Genomic DNA, 12566 nt, shown 5'->3' with positions numbered 1-12566 from the left:
TTTTTTAGAACTCATTAAAAACGTATTATTCTAAACAAGTGCAAAAGACATGGAATTAAGTTTTCAAATGATATCTCTGTTATAAGCATTAATACTTCTAAAGTTACTTAAAGCCTTAACATCTAGTACTTTTGAGACATCACATTATTAACTCACTTTTTTCCTTTTACAAATCCTTTTCTTTAATATGAACATATAATTTTTCTGTTCTTGGTAAGAAAATGTTTATTTTTCCGTTTTGAATCTCACACGTCTCAGCAGATAGGTTTTGTAGTTGTCAATTAAAAGACATTGTTCAGCATTCCTCTGCATAATAAACCAATCTTTTTTTTCCTTTTTACAACACATTGAAGTGTATTTCTATTGGAATTCCTCTAACATTCTCATCACCAAACTATAACCCTGAGACTTCACTGAATTTGTTTACATTATCTGTTATTATCACCAAGGACCCAGCTTAAAAATCTAGGTTAAGAAAGAAAATGGGAGGTTTCTTCTGTAAAGAATATTGCAAAACAGAGATCAAAGACACAATTTCACTTCTCAATCTGTGCATTCTAACTCAGTTTACAATTAGAGAATGATTTTAATTGTCAAACTTTTAAATTTTATTAAATGTTTGTGGCAATGCATCGAATGAATTCCAGACCTATATAAATACACAGGGAGCTGTTTGCAATTTGCATTTTTATCAGTTTTGAAAGAGCACAATGTACTTCCTGCATCTTATTTTCAGAATTTGCATTTTATCATCTTTGGCTACCCAGTATATAGTATGGAGTACTTGAATATCTCATTCTTTGAATTTTCATTTTTGATTGTAAATCAGATGATATCTGGCACGTTTCTCTTTTCTCATTTTTCTCTTCTCTCAACCTCCAGATTTACTTGCTCCCATTTCTTCTTGGCTCTAATAATAAAACACACAAAATACTTAAAATTATTTTCTTTTTTGGCATTCTTCAAGACACCAATGTTCTGAATTTCTTTGGCTAATTGCTTACCATACATCTAAAGGCAAAACAAAGCCCAAACACATTGTTTTAATTCATATATTTTCAAAATGCTATTCAAACTAATTCCATTTCTTTCCAAAGCTTATTGTGTTTTGAATTTGGATGGAGGGATGAAAAGGGATGGAAATGATACTCCATATAAGGCTGTACCTTAGTGTACTCAGAATGAACAGAATGAATGTTGCATCCTACAGACAGGCACCTCCAGTCACACCAGCTATATCCTTATCAGAAAGGACACGTGGCCCCAAGGGAAGGCTGAGATCTCTAATCACCTTCAGCTCCATTCATTGGTCCCCACACATTTTCCTCTCCTGCTGCATTATCCTCATAGCATCGGACATTTTCCCAAAAGGCTCTTCTCACCCATTTACACTTCTATGGCCTTCGCTCTGAGATATTCCTTAGTGGAATAGACTAGTGGCAGCTTGTGCTTTCTGCCTCCTCTCTCCAGCAGTCCATCTGTCCACTGGGAAATGGGAAATGATGAAATCGCTCCTCTGCGCCCTAGCAGGAAGTGTAGGGGGAGGAAACACAAGCTAATCTTTCTCTAGCCTGATGATGACAAGAACAATTGGAAAGGATAGGAGTTTAGGGGTTGCAGATTTCCCAGTCAAAAGCTCAAGGTAAATAAGAAAATGATTTTTATAATTCTTCTCAATTTCTTGAACCTAAGTCCCTATTCTGCCTGATGTAGAAAACTTATCTGGTCCTTTGCACATAAACTTAGTCCAATTCAGTGATTTCTTAGTTATTTCACATTTATATTTCAACCACATTCAGATTTGAAATTCTTTCTCAGGATTTCTTTCCCTCCCTCTCCCATCTCCCTCTGCTTATGTAGATTTCTGGGGTTGGAACAGGGGAGAATGGTTGCTGCTTTGTGATGGCTAGGAAGAGAATATTATCTCAACAGTCATGGGTTGGGTCTTTAACATGGCTTGGGTCTGGTGCTGGTGAATGGTGGCCCAGATAATATAGCCTAAGGTTTCTCAAACTTTAATGTGCATCTTGATCATCTGGAGAACTTGTTAATATGCAGATTTTAATTCAGTAGGTCTGCTTTGGAGATTCCACATTTCTAACAAACTCCCAGGTGATGTCCTTGCTGGTTCCCCTCAGACAATACTTCCAAGTCACAAGTGACAAGTGGATGATTTGGGTTATAATCAGCTCCCCAGCAGAGCCGTCTTTTGAGATTCTGATTGAGTTCTCCCCCCTGATAGGACCCAACCACAAAGGCCATCTTTCTGGTGCTGTGCTTTCAGCCCCAGCCAAGAGACTTTGGGTAGACCGGCCGGCCCTCTCCCAGGAACTGACTCTCACTTGAAACTCACAAGGATATGTGATGCCTTCCCAAGCAAACCTGAGGCTTGGGAATCCCAAGAGGCTGTCTCCAGCCCTCTCTCATGTTAGACATGACTTGCTCCCCCCCACTCCCACAAACACATGGCATTGATAAATTCTCTCCAAAGCTTCTTTCCCCTGTCTGCATCTGGGACGTGCAATGCAGATCCTCCTTATGCTCAGAGTATCATAACTTCAAACGGAAATCCATCCCTGACTTTCTTTCCCTGGGCCCTGGCACAACTGGAGGTGATAGAAGAGCAGAAGGGGACTTGTCTGGAGTAAGTGACCCCACACTGTAGCTGGTCACTTGCTGCCTCTCTGTGCCATCCTCTCGCTCTACACATTGGACCAAAAAAGTGCTTTTATAAGCTCACATCCCCTGTCACATTCCCTTTCCTGGGCCATACATGGATGGTACATGTTTCATGCCCTGAAGTGACCCCCTCTTCCCCAAATCCTTCTATAATTCATGTTCAACTCCCTGGGATGAGAAGGGAGAAGGCTGCTGGGATACAAAAGCAGTCGCCAGGAGAGGAGCAGGGATGAGGGGTGAATCCTTAAATACTCCAAATAACGTCACACTCACAAGGAAAGCATGGGAGAAAAAGATGCAGCTCAGGAATTTGTAGTTTTATCCAGGATTTCTACCAATTTTCATTTCCCCCCAAATCAAATGCAATCACATGTGAAAACCCACAGAAAGCTAAGAGAAAATATAGTCCATGAAATAGCATGGCAGCAGAGTTCTCTTAGAGTACAATATGATTTGGAAAGAAATGGGAAAAGAAAAGAAAAGCAACTGACTTCACAGTCAAAGTAAAGAGTTTTGAGAAATACTAAAGATCTCAGCTGTTTTTGTTTTTGGAAAGTGGACAGTTTCTAATCTGGATGTCCTTGGGTTCATTCTGGGAAGCTCTTGTATAAAAGTTTATGGATTTCAGATGATTCTGGAAGTTCTAGGCTAAAGATATAAATAGGAACTCTCTATTCAGAACTTTTTTTGAAAGGTTCCTTTTTGTGGAGTAACTGAAACCATTTTATCCTGTATGGTTTTCCAAACCTACTGTGCCAACCCTAGGATAAACTTGGAGGAGACATTAAGGTTTTTAGCAAAAGAACCACCTGAGGTCAGATCTGCTTCAAACCTCTACCCTGGGGAGGTTCCCAGGATTCCCATATTCTCCCAGAGAACAGAGCACAACAAGGGGGACACCATAGTCACTCAGAAACTCCTGGCCTGGAAACTTCATCTTAGGTGCCCTGTTGGTCTGCACCAGCCAGTATTTGTCCATGGTGGATATAGTAAGGCTTTAATATTTTGTGTCCAAATATGGTTTTATATATTTGCTTTGTAGTTCAACAAAGAATGAATTTTAACATATAATTGCTGCAACTGCTAAGTTTGTATCTAAGGAGAGAAGTATATCAAAAAGATTTCTGATAACATAAAAATAGGCAAAGAAGATCACAATAAAACAAAGTAAAATTAAATTGCTAGTAGACATCTACTAAACTCCAAGTAACTGTGTTTGTAAGTATCATTAAAATTTCCTAAATTTTTCTAAAATATGTTTCCTGATCTTACAACTTAAAAGCTTGTCATTCATTTTTAGAATGCTACATTAAAATTACTAGTAAATATTTACCTGTATATATCTTTTCAGTTTTTGAATATGTTTTTGAAAAAGGAATTCTTTTTCGCCAGGCTGAACCATTATATGATGTTGACGTATATTTATCTGAGAAAAAAGGAAGACAGGAATTAAATATTTTATAACTTCAAAATCATATTCCAAGAGTATCTCAAAGTTATAAATATCTCAGAGGCGAAGCTGTTCTCTAAGTAACTTATTTTAGCATTTCAAAACTAAAGCATCAGGGACCCAAGTGAGTTTATTAAGATCATTTTATGATGGGGCACCTGGGTGGCTCAGCAGGTTAAGCCTCTGCCTTGAGCTAAGATTATGATCTCAGTGTCCTGGATGAGCTCTATATCAAGCTTCCTGCAGTGAGGAGTCTGCTTGTCTCCCTCTATCCATTTACCCCCAACCCCCACTCGTGCTCTCTCTCTCTCAAATAAATAAAATCTAAAAAAAAAAAGACCATTTATGTTATCAATGAACATGGATGGTTATGTACCTCTTAATTGGCTGTCCAATTCTTCAAATAAGGCTCTCTCCCATGAGGCTAAGCTATATGTAAGAGTATGATATCTAGATGTGACCAAAATATTTCATTGTCTTGCTTTACCATATAATTCTGCTAATGCTTATAGAAGAAAGAAGAGAAAGAAAAAAAGACCTGGAAGGTTCCACCAATTCCTTTTCCCTTCCATGAAGTACCTCCCATGATGGCAGGGAATATTCTACCATAGTGAATGCGCTGTCCCAGGAAACCAAAGCCTTGATATACTGACTTGGTTCTTTAATATCTACTTTCCTCTGACAACTGTATATTTGAACTATTATCTAACAATGTGAATTTGTGTTTTTAAGTATTGCTATGCAGCTATAATTCTCAAAGCATGGTTCATAATAATACTAAGAATTTATTTGCTTTTTTCCTGTGTTAACATTTGCACTAATGGTGCAAAAGCAATAGTGAGCATAATTCAAATCCAGACACCTTAACACAAATCCAGACAGCCATTCATTGCCAGTAAAATAATAATAAAATAATAATAGTAATAAATAAGAATATTTCATCCAAGAATATGCTTATTTTTGTATATAAACCCATATACCATTTTATTCTAAAACTAATAGAAGAAATACAATTTAAATAGAGCTAACTTCTATTTAAAATATAAAAGAAAGGACCTAAGAGAGACATTGAATTTTTACTTATGTTTCAGAAAGTACAGAGCATTCAGAACTCCACAAACTAGTCTGCGAACACAGGAAAATAGAAGCATGAAATTAGAGGGAATTAAGTTGCTCATGTTAAGTTGAGAGAATTGAAACCCAACTTCAAAAGAGCAAAATTCATCTGAAACAGGAAGAAAAGATGTAGTTCCCTCCTCCCTGGTGGCCTTGTACTTAATGACATATACTATGACTTAGCCTATTACATGATGAAATGATTTAGAAGCAATCTGTACATGGTGGGAGAGATGAGAGGTTGTCAAAAATATTGCAGTTAACCCCCAAACTAACCTTTCCAGAAAGTAATCATGAAGGCTTAAGGATAAGCCAGGGCACTAGCCTGAAAGTGATGGTTGAACAACACAGTAAGTGGAACGAGAAAATGTCAACCATTTGAAAACAATCCTTAAGAGTGAAATAAAGCTATCCCAGGGGAACAAAGTGCAGTGCTGTGAGATAAAACTCTAGGGAGGTTCAATGTCTAGTTGTCTGCACCCAACACGTTTTCTAACATATCCTTTAAACCATGTGCACTCCTGCTCATGGAAGAAATCCTCTCACCAGTTTTCTAAGATGTCCTGGTGTGGTGATGGCCTGAAAACAGAAGAGGAGGGTGGGTAGCGATGAAGATTAATTGGACCATCATGTAATTCCATGGGGATGCAAACCACAGACATGAGTAAACGACATAAAGAAAGAGCTTTACCTGGACAGAGGTTGAATTTGGGTTCCTTGTTAACATCGACTTTACTGTAGGACCCGCTTGTGGGCCTGCTGCGGGGGGGTGCACTCAGTGAGACAGTCCTGATAGCATCTCTCTGAACGTGGATATAGGATGCGTTCTCAGCATTTCTGTTTTTATTATTGCGATGGTAACTCATTTTATTTTTGGGATTTGGGGACTGTACTGCTGTAAAGGAGAGGGGGAAGGGAGTGAGGGCTAAAACAAACTGGTATCATACCCATAAATAACATACTGCAGGTTAAATGTTTGACAGCGCTATGGAAGGCAATGTGTGCTAAATGAACTAAACTGATAGGAGTTGGGTTGACATCTAAAACAGCATGTTGCACAACAGTAGTTTGTTTTTCAGGTAGGAAATATTAATTTATATTTAATTTCTTAATTTCATTTCAAATTATAGTTTAGAAATACCAGATATATAGATACTTTACCTCTCCGCATTCCTGGGCCAGGAAAATTCTTTGGTTCATCATAAATCCATTTTCTTTTTTTCACACCTTTAAAGTGAGGCTTCCTCACTGGCTGGACATCATTCACTTGAAGAAGATACAAATTTTTACAGTTTTTTAAAGAGATGCTTTCATCTGAAAATTACTGTAGGTGATAATTACATATCTGTGCATTCACATGTCAAGCCAGAGAAAAAAATAAATGCACTCCTCTAATACTTTACTTTCTAGAACAAAGGGTGACTTATTTCTTAAAGCAGCGCCCCCTCCCCCAAAAAAATCTGTCCTGGAAATTGACTGATGAGAAAACTTTCAATATGTAGCATTCCTCAGGGGAAAAGTGCTCTTTCCCAAAGGAATGTGTAGATTGTTTAAAAGACTATAAAATTACATTCCAAATAGAATTATTTATCTCATTGTGTTATTTTTTAAGTAGTTTTAGAATTGTTATTTTGAACATAGATCTACTTCTTAAGAAATTGGATTAGTGTAAAATACATTTAGTGAATATTACTTTATTCTTTTAAGTTTTAAGAATTTGAGTGTGTTATTAGTTTTGGAGAAATAAGACTAAGTAGTCAGAATTTGTAAGTGCTAAGATCACTAAATTATTCACTTTTTTACTGGCATGTTTTTACATTGAAAGGTTTATATACAAACTCAGTTTTCTAGGAATTTATAAAGGACATTTCTGCAGAGAATCTTAAAACAATCTAGTAGACAGGGGCACTCATAACTTCTCTATGTGGAGATCCTGAACATGAATAAGTAACTATTGCACAGAGAAAATGAACAAGTTCACTATGTAGATTACATTAGCTGTCTCTAGTGGACTAATAAATCTGTCTTTGCCTTAGCTCTCAAGATCAGTTTCAGTGTTAAATTTGAATTCTGATTCACCACCTCCTCTCCAAATATTGTGCTCCACCTTTACTCTCAAGTCCCCACTTCTAGGATTTGGAAACCATATTTTTAACAAATGTCACCAAACTGAGGTTCTTAGGAGTAAACCATCATGGTTTCCTTCAGGGCCTGGTTGGGATCCAAGAACATTACCAGGACTCAGGAAATGAAATAAAGGGAAGAAGGAAGGAAGGAAACAGAAAGGAAGATTCATGAGTCTTAATTGTATCAAGAGAAGTAGCTTAGAATACTGAATGGCATGGAGAAGCCAAATCATGAAAAATAATCCAAAACATAATAAAAATCTGTCAGTGTATCCCATGTTGCACTAAATTAAAAATGCTATACTAAATACTAATGAATCTTCCGAGAAGGTAGTATATCATTAATTTTAATACCTAAATTAAACTAGTGGGAGTGTGTATAATTTACTAGGACCTACATCACAATTCATTGTCAGAGTTAGTAGAAGAATAATTGTTTTTAATTCTTAATCCTGAATAATTTTCAAACCATCATTTTTTCTTTCTTTTTAAAAATTCTATTTCAAATAAGCAAAACAAATCCATGATAAGACAAATATATCTAAGGCCAAAAAGTGATAGAGCTAATGTCTCACTTGAAGAGGGGTCCTCTCTGCACTTCATACTGATATTCTCAGTAGCATTTAATACATGCGTTGTAGGTACTAGTCGGGTAGTTAGGGAACGCTTTGGATGAGGACTGTCCGTGTTATCTTTTAAAGCAAATTAAGAAAATAAAATGTCAATATTAGTAAAAGAAGCTTTCAGTTGGCATTTCACTTTTCAAACATTATATGATGGGCATACCTCTTTAAAAAAATATATATATGTATATTAATTTTTACAGTTCATCACTGAAATTCCCTAATCCCTACCATGAGTCCCCAAAATTTGCCACTAACAAAATATTAAAAATCCAAACTACAGACATTATCTTCAACATATAAATTATGTATTTGTGGCAATATTTTAATACCTTCATATAAAAGAATCAGAAATTTATTAATTTTAAATCAAATGTGCTTATTTAAATTAAGGTTCTAGAAATAATTCAGATGTAACAACTTTCATGTGTTCTATGCTTTGGAGCAGGACAGCCCAGCAGAGCGTTATACAATGATGGAAATTATCTCAGTTTGTACTGTACAAAATGATAGCCGCTAGTCTCATGTGGATATTGAACACTCGAAACATGGCTAATGCAACTGAAGAGCTGATTTTTTTTAGTTTTATTTCATCTTAGTTTAAATTTAAACAGCCAAATGCGAATTGTAGCAACTGTTATTAGTGTAGTAAGAATTTTGTTCGTTTTTTTGGTTTTTGTTTGATAGTTTGGGCAAAGTGTTTGCATCTCTGAGAGCGAGGAAAAGAGACTTACATGTCATTTCCCATTGATCATAAGTGCCTTAACCTACTCTCGAGAACATTTATTTAACGGTGGGGAAAATGGTAGATGAAATTAGTTAATATTTGGGTGGAGAATATGGAAAGCCCTCTAATTACAGGACAGCTATACGGTTAGTCTGAGAGAACTGCCTAGCAGAGAGGTACCAGCGGGGGGATTCTAAGCATGGTGTAACGGGAATCTAAAACTGTAAAGGATGGATTTTGTTATCATATCTCTGGATTATTCACAGACTAGTAATAATTATAAAATGGGGAGGTCATAGACATCATGAGATTAATACTCTTCACAGTCTTCACAAACTAATCTCCCTAAGAAAATTCAATCACACTGAGTATTTGGTTGGAAAAAGAAACTAAAGAGGACTTGGTTTTACTGTTTAACAGAACCAGTAACAGTAGAGACTCCTAGAAATTACGGAGTTCAACAGGCCAGTATTTTAGATAAGGAAACTGAAGCTAAAAGAGATGGTCTCAGGGTCAAACAATAAGGGACAGACCAGGACTGAAACCTTAGAATTTTTGACTCCTGTTCACTGTATTCAATGCATATTTTTATTTATTATCTCGCCTCTTCTATTGGTTTCTACAAGTGTCAAGTTTTGTATTTAACATACCTATCCAAATTATGAATGAATTAAAATTATAGGATGATTCATTACCTTTATTATTTGAACATTTTGATATGGTGATTTCCTTCTCTTCTGTTAAAGCTTTATTTTCATCTACTCCAAGAAATATGATCCTCTGTGGAACATAACAGTCACCTCCTATGACAATACCTTATGGTCAGTGGCCATGGTGGCAGAAAGTTCTACAGAACTATCTTCCAACACAAGATTATCCTTTTCTATAGTATACCTTTTTCCCGGTTTTATTTAAATACTTCTCAGTGATAATCACACACATCTCCACACATATCACATATGCTTAGATTAGAGTATGTATGCTTACATAGAGATAACTCCAAAGAAATTCACATAGACAACACAATTTTCCTTTAACATATATAAATCTTTACTTCTACCCTTTACCATCCTTTAGAGTTACTCAGAGTTAGTATAGTTTATCTTCAATATAACATCTTCAGATATATGAGAGCAATTTTTATGCTCCTTAAAGGTCTTCTATTTTCCAAGATAAATATCCATAATTGCTTTAAATACTACTTGTATACTTAATTTCCAGATTCTTCACCATACAAGTTACCCTAACATAAAATGTGTTTCAAGTAACCTTCTTTTAAAATGACACACTCATGTGGACTACCATTACAGAAATCAGTAGAATTAGTATAATAATAGTTGACATTTATAGAGCATTTTTCTATATGTCAAACACTACTGAGAACTTTAAATGACTTACCACATTTAATTATCTTCCTATACTATTCCTAATAATTCCGTGTGAGTTTACCTGAGTTTTTGGTAACTGACACCCAGTACTGAATCATTTTTAAAACTTGTGGCCAACAAAAAACACTTACTTTTCTCTTCACAATCTGTATCATGTCAAGTCTTTCCCAACTTGAAGAAACCCTACCATTAATGTCTTGAACTTAAATGCAAGACTTTATGTGTATCACAGTTTGAGTTTACCTTGTTAAATTTCGCTCTTTCATCCAGCATATTAACATCCAGTCATCTGTAAATTCTATAAAAATGTCTTCATTCATCCACTCATTTGATTGTTTAAACATTTGATTGTTTAAACATAAAATCTACAAATATTCACAGAGTGCACATCACATGTCAGACATTCTCCTATAGGGATTCATCTACAGCAACTGATTACCTACAATTCCAGGCCTCAAGTTCCTTACCCAAAACCAACAATAAAAATGTCCAAAAGATTTTGAAAAAATGAAATTAGTTATGAGAGGAAATTCAGAATCATTTATTATATGGCGATACATTCAGAATCAACCAGGAATAACTTAACTCACCTCCATTTTCAAAAGCGGCAATGTCAGTCCTTGGTTTCCTATCCAACGATGCTTTTATCTCACCTTGCCTTTCAAATAGGCTAAATTTTGTTGGAACTGTAAGACCATCCCCTAAAATTTTTTTTAAAAATTAGCAAAGGAAAAAGAAAAGAAAATCATCCCAGGAGCCATAGGCACTTATATAAGTCTAAAGTAGAATTCATGATGACAGTATAAAGTCAAAAATTAATATAAGTATTATTTGCATAGTTATATGATGAACTGTAAACTGATAGGAATTTTAAATAAATTTTGTAATTATCAAGAAAATAACAAACAAGCAAGTTTACTTTCCTATGTGGATTATTTATTAAATGGCAACTTAAAAATTTAAAGAATCTAACATTATTATGTATGTGTAATATATTTAACTGGTTTCATGTATTCTTCATATAATGAATTTTATATTTCTTTTGATTATATCTATTTATCATGATCAAGTTGAATGAAAAGTATGAGTCTACCACTGAAAAATGAAAATCATACTGTCAGAATTAAATAATTCTTAGTGTTTTTCTTATACATCTCTAGATAATTTTCTTCTAAAATAAACTATTAAAAACAGAATAAGAGAGAGATGATAATCTAATGTACCATATGATACTATATTGGATTCTAAATCAGGAAAAAAGTTCATTTCGCTGTAAAGAACATTGATGGTACTGCTGGTGAAATTTATTTCAAAAAATCCTGTAAATAATATGGTGTCAGTGGTAATTTCCTGATTTTGATATTTATACCAATGTGAGAGTTATGTAGGGGCATCATATCTGCAACTTACTCTTGCACAAAGTGTTTAGAAAAAAACACAGTGTGTATATTTAGAGAAAGAAAGAGTGAAAAATTGAATGTGTAAAATACTAACATTTGGGGAAATCTGGCAAAGGCTATCATGAATTAACTGAAATTATTTAAAAACAAAAGACTTTTAAAACCATAATATAAAGTGAAAGTACGTGTAATTATCTTTCTAATCTACCCTTTTTATATTCCTTGCTAACTTGTTTTGTTTTCTTTTGCCCTTGTCTAGTTATGTGGGCAGTGTGCCCTTCTCCAGCTAGGGTGCCCACCTCTCGGCTGTTTTGGCGGTCATTCCAACATCGAATGGTCTGTTGCTGCCACCTACCGCCATATGTTTAAATAGTTTGCTACATATGTACTTTAAGGGCAGGCATTTTACTCTTGATCCTCTACTTCATTATACCCTCATCTTGATGTTGGGAGATTTCCCCCAACTATATATATATGTATTTTTTTAATTTTTAGGGAGAGAAAGGGATTCAAATCTCCTACTGCAGCAAAACTTTTCAGCTCATCCTAGTGGCAAGACAACTGTATAAACTCGTGGCATCCATGGGTTTTCATTGAGTTTCTGGTTTTATATCCAGAAAATAATGTATTTATCTTGCCTTCAAGGGCAAATTGTTTACCAACATTAAAATAAGACTCACCAAAACACAAGACCCATGAAAGGCCCAGCCTTGGAATCATCCACCTGCATTGCTTCTGAAATTGCCTGGTACACAAAAGGTACTCATTCAATGAACAAATGTATCCTTTTTCTGCCACTAACATCATTCTCTGATCTCCTTTTGTCCTTCTACGGCTAGGTTGTCCTTTCTATTCACAGAGAAAAATATGCACCTATTTCACAGGGAGATTTATTTGCAAAGAAAAATAAATGGTAGAAGCAAGTTATTTACAGAATGACTTGCGTGGTCAGGGCGGGGGCGAGGGGGAAGTGCCACCATGCGCCTATGAAGCTTATTCTTTCTTTAGCTCCATGAGGAAAGCGTAATTACATTAACTGCAGCTTTTCTTATTAAAT

The 12566-nt window shown here is 35.4% G+C and overlaps 1 protein-coding gene across 1 annotated transcript in view; it reads right to left on the bottom strand.

The window, feature by feature from the left end:
• Window positions 1-677: 677 nt before the first annotated feature.
• LOC111142280 (chromosome unknown C12orf50 homolog) overlaps window positions 678-12566 on the bottom strand; it is a 32258-nt gene continuing 20369 nt past the window's right edge. The window contains exons 7-13 of the mRNA XM_022495333.1: window positions 10700-10810; window positions 9417-9524; window positions 7947-8063; window positions 6407-6511; window positions 5937-6140; window positions 4013-4105; window positions 678-910 (exon numbers count right to left, since the gene is read on the bottom strand). Of these exons, the coding sequence (XP_022351041.1) occupies window positions 885-910; window positions 4013-4105; window positions 5937-6140; window positions 6407-6511; window positions 7947-8063; window positions 9417-9524; window positions 10700-10810 (764 nt within the window). The 3' untranslated portion in view covers window positions 678-884. The remainder of the gene's footprint in view (window positions 911-4012; window positions 4106-5936; window positions 6141-6406; window positions 6512-7946; window positions 8064-9416; window positions 9525-10699; window positions 10811-12566) is intronic.

Source organism: Enhydra lutris, unplaced genomic scaffold, assembly GCF_002288905.1.
Source record: "Enhydra lutris kenyoni isolate GAN:26980312 unplaced genomic scaffold, ASM228890v2 scaffoldscaffold7, whole genome shotgun sequence".
NCBI classification, from domain to species: Eukaryota; Metazoa; Chordata; class Mammalia; order Carnivora; family Mustelidae; genus Enhydra; species Enhydra lutris.
Note: the sequence above shows the minus strand (reverse complement) of the source record. Positions and strands in the feature narration are given on the sequence as shown.